This window comes from Conger conger, chromosome 5 (assembly GCF_963514075.1).
Source record: "Conger conger chromosome 5, fConCon1.1, whole genome shotgun sequence".
Classification (NCBI taxonomy): Eukaryota; Metazoa; Chordata; class Actinopteri; order Anguilliformes; family Congridae; genus Conger; species Conger conger.
Genome location: NC_083764.1, coordinates 2,219,978 through 2,224,576, shown reverse-complemented (window position 1 = coordinate 2,224,576; position 4,599 = coordinate 2,219,978). Strand labels below are relative to the sequence as shown.

The window sequence follows — 4,599 nt, the reverse complement described above, 5'->3', positions numbered from 1 at the left end:
CTGTCCTTAAAACACCACCATAATGATCTACACCCCGACCCTTAACGGGCTGCGACGGCAAAATCACCGCCCTTTAAACCCTGGTGTAAAATCCAGCTTCAAATTGGTCCGTTTCAAAACCTAGGTTGAGCTGTTTTTTCAGCGGGAACACTTATTTTTTCCGTCTGGCATTTGGTTCTTATTTTAAATGATCATGTGTGAAGGGCGGCATACAAAGATCATTATTGTTATTATTATTATTATTATTATTATTATTATTATTATTATTGTGTCCAGGAATTGACAATAATAAAAAAGAGTTCAAAAAGTATTTTTCCCCCTCAAACATTCCCCCTTCACACTGGTTTTGCTCCCAAAATTGACATGTTTCGATCACGAATCTCCCATCAGATTAAACGGTGTTTTCATCTAATTTTTATTGCAAAAAAACAAAACAAAAAAGAATAAGAAGTTGAATATAAGAAGTTCAAAAACATCAAAAACATTTTATTTGCTCTTCCATCCAGCAAAGACAAGTTGATGTACTTGCTTGAGTTCAGGAGCATACATTTGTACGTGTACACTTTGTGCCAAGCATGACACAAAAATAATTCGCTGTTTAATCGTATTCGTGGTATCCTGATATTCATGTAGGTAATTTAAAATGGCGACAATTTGGCCCAAAAATCACTTGAATTACCCGATAAACTAGGGTACAACTTCGTTTGGCTATTGAAAACATTATTAAGGCAGTAATGTTGTGCAAGTACAGAGTCCGATATCATAAAAACTGAATAGAATAGCAGACAACAGTACAATAAATAGCAAATGACAAATGGTATAAGTTATTACGCACGTGTAGCACATCTTGACAATCGTGTTGCTGTTTGGCAGACAGTTATGGCAAGATATCCTATGTTTGTGCCATTTTAATCGTCTCATTATGGATGTAGCTTTTGACAGCATTAACACAATATTAAATCAACCGTCTGGTTTATAGTAGTCGTAGCTGCAACGCCTAATACCGTGAATATACGGGCAAGAGCAGACCGTTCTGAACACAGTAATACATTTGTGCAGTTTGTGTCTTTGGTATTTCAGTTAAATACACCATCATTGAGGGTAAAAGCACGTTTGGTTTTCATCAAGCAGTCCTCACAGGAACATAATTTATATATATATATATATATATATATATATATATATATATATATATATATATATATAAATCTCCATTAAAAGTGCAATTGCATTTTCATATTTAAACATTTGTAAACACATAGCATATTGTAGATGAGAAACCAGGGAACTGAACTAAACGCTTTAGAGATGTACAATAATCCCGACGGTAACGTTTTAAGTGTCTTGTTTTACATTTCTGTTTACAAATGAAGATTTTTTCGTGTACTTTTGCGTCGTCACTTGCTGTAAATCCTGTAGGTCTTCGCCTGGGCTTTTAAGCATGCACGCGATATTCCAGCTCGAGCGACGCCTGGAGATTTGGTGCGCAAGGAACACGATGATCAGAATCATCAGCACGACGCACACCGTGATCCCAAGAAGCCCCCCAGCCGTCACCGCGGAGGTGACGTCCTTTGTGTAGTTGGAAGTCGGTGTAACTGTAATCAAAGGAGGAGTTGAAGACAATTGATCACAATGATTTCCATTCTTTAGCGTGAACCCCTCCGGGCATGAGCAAATGTAACTCCCTAAAGTGTTTTTGCACCCATGTGAACAATAATTATATTCACATTCATTTATATCAAAGCATACAGTTGGTTTGCCTGCAGGCGCGTCCTTTATGTATCCCCCTGGACACCTGCATTCTGTCGGTTTGTTTATGTCGCATGTCGCCGGACACACTTCTGTGTCACAGTGGAGTTCACACTTCGTGTGGTCGCCGGCGCGCGGCATGTACCCCTCAAAGCAGGAGCACGCGTACCCGCCTTTCATGTTCTCACATTCGTGCTCACACGGCGACGAGGAACATTCGTTAACGTCCACGCAAACACCATTTTCTTTTACAAACCCCGCGGCGCAAAGGCACTCGTAGCTACCTATCGTGTTAACGCAGTTCGAGTTGGGACAAATCATTGTATCGCGACACTCGTCTTTGTCGCGGCATCCTTTCCCGTCCGCCAGCAGCTCGTATCCATCGCGACACAAGCAGGCGCCTGCCAGGCATAACTGCTCACAGCCCAGGTTGACGCAGGCGTCGTTTGGTGTACAAGTTATGTTATTGCGCTGAAGCGCCGTGCCGGCCGGGCAGGTGCACTGTGGCGTCTTGGTGACGCACTTGTGTTCACAGCCGCCGTTCAACACCTCGCAGGACCAGGGCGCTCTCAGCCACACGCCATCGGGCGTACAGATGTGTTTGACTCCCGACGGCCTCCCCGTCACCACGCTCCCCATGGGAAGCATGGTCGGCCCTTCCCCCTCGTTTCCAAACGGAGTAATGTAATGAACAGATTCGTCCGTTTCTCTCGGCTCCAGGGGAGCGCATACTTTAGTGCGGTCGTGCTCGCACAGGAACCCGTCCATGATCTTGTCACACGATCTCCCTTTCCACTTGAGGTCGCGAGAAACAGAAACGCACGTCGGAGCGCAGAAAGGCTCGCTGTCTCCGTCACTCCAGTTGGTGAAGTTAGTCAATGTATCCCCCGTTATCCACACATACCGTCTCAGGCGGGAGGTGTCCGTGCATCCGTTACCGTTGAACTGCAGCCCAATCCAAAACTCTCCTTCAGCATCGCGTAACAACTCGCCCATCGCGTCGTTTGATGCACTATACCTCACTGACATCAGGTGTCCGTCTATTTTTTCACACATATCAACTGCGGTTTGAAAACTTGCTCTGATCTCAAACGCGGTGTAGCATTGCTTCGGAGTGCATGAAATGCTATTCGGGATTTCTCCGTCGACTTGGGGCAGAATCGCGATAGACGCAAGCAGCAAAATTAAATTCTTCATTCTGTAAGTTTAAACGGCACACGGCACACCGCTCCGACGACACAAACGTCCAGAGAAGCCCTGTTTTTCAGCGTCTTACTTGAAAGTTGTCCGCGCCGAGCCTGCCGTTTCTTTTTAAACGCCCGTCCCATGCCCGTGTTTGCAGAGGAAGGAAGTTCCTCTGATTGTGTACTCGCCCCATCCCTTTCCACTGACCCCCCCCCCCAACTCACTCTGAACACAGTAACACGCGCATGACGATAATTCCTTTCGGTAATCTTTTTCAAATATTGGCATTGAATTCTCTCTCAGAATGAACACCACGTGGACGTTAATTAAAAATTGTATTATATTTTTACTGAAATCAAATGCAAAATAACCCAGTTTGAAATAACTGCTCAATTGATGTTAATCTATTATTATTATTATTATTATTATTATTATTATTATTATTATTATTATTAGGTCTATTTTAAAAGCAGATGATAGGCTAACACATTTGCAATTTAGGATAGCATTTAGGACGAGCTCAGTATTTAGCCATAAAACAAAGCATAGATGTATAATATGATATATTTCAAATTACAAGTAGAGCAATATATAATACAAATGCCTTGGTTAAAATAATCTGTCACTGGGCAGGTACCCTATAGGTAGCTACATAGACAGTGATAAGTCATTTGCTTATTCATACCTAAATAGAACATTGTTTGTTTTTTCAGAGTACATTTGGGAAATGTATTACTTAAAGAATGTTCCTTATTTCCCTGTGAGCGTGCGTCACGTCACCCAGCAGCGCTCTCTACTGGCCGTTGTGTGAACCGCAGCTCTCACTGCGACGCCCCCTTGAGTGGGCGTTAAAACACAGGTCCGTGGACCCCTCTGGAGAAAAGAGAATGCTTTTGTGTTTGTGAAGGCTACTCTTGGATGTCTCTTGAAACGCACACGCACACGCACACGCACACGCACACGCACACGCACACGCACACGCACACGCACACGCACACGCACACGCACACGCACACGCACACGCACCCACCCGCACACTGTCATTGCAGTTATCGCCTCACTTTGTAACACTGTGTGGGGCCACAGGGTTTAGCAGGGATGGCAGTATTGGTAGTATTATGCGGGTTCCGGGGTATGCTAACTCTCCTGTATCCACAGTACTGTGTGTGCCTTTGCATCGCACAAGAGCGCCCTCTACTGTTGGCCTCAGCGCCAGCACTGTTCATCGATGTCGCCACACAGTGGATTTGTTCCACAGGTGGCCTGTGATTGGCTGTAGTTTTAGCCTATAGGGGCCAAGAGAGAGTTTTAGTCTGTAGGGCACCAGGTTTGCACAGTTGTGCCTCTGAATGTAGGTCATTTCGAGGAGGAAGTCAGTCAGGATGGCGTTGCGGACGGTGTGCCCTCCTCCACACCGCTGAAGTTATGGAGCGGCCCGCTGGAGGACAGCTTTAGCAGACACGGGGGAACCTGAGTCACGCAACACGCAGTCACGCCGCCTGGAGTGCACATGCTGCCCTGCAGGGGTACGGTTTCAGAGTTATCGCCTTTCCGAAATACCCGTATTGCTCCACAACTCGGCAGCATGACCGCGGTGTTAACACACGCGTGTGCCAGAGACAGGCTCATCTGCTCGAGGGCCATAATGAGGCTCTTGGACAA

General features: G+C 45.2%; 1 protein-coding gene across 1 annotated transcript; it reads right to left on the bottom strand.

Moving 5' to 3' along the window:
- Window positions 1-465: 465 nt before the first annotated feature.
- LOC133129275 (thrombomodulin-like) lies at window positions 466-3,102 on the bottom strand. Its single transcript, XM_061243240.1, has 2 exons — window positions 2,037-3,102; window positions 466-1,598 (listed from the first exon to the last, which is right to left on the bottom strand). Exons 1-2 carry the CDS (start codon window positions 2,947-2,949, stop codon window positions 1,336-1,338), a joined length of 1,176 nt encoding a protein of 391 aa, XP_061099224.1. The 5' UTR covers window positions 2,950-3,102; the 3' UTR covers window positions 466-1,335.
- Between the last annotated feature and the right edge of the window lie 1,497 nt (window positions 3,103-4,599).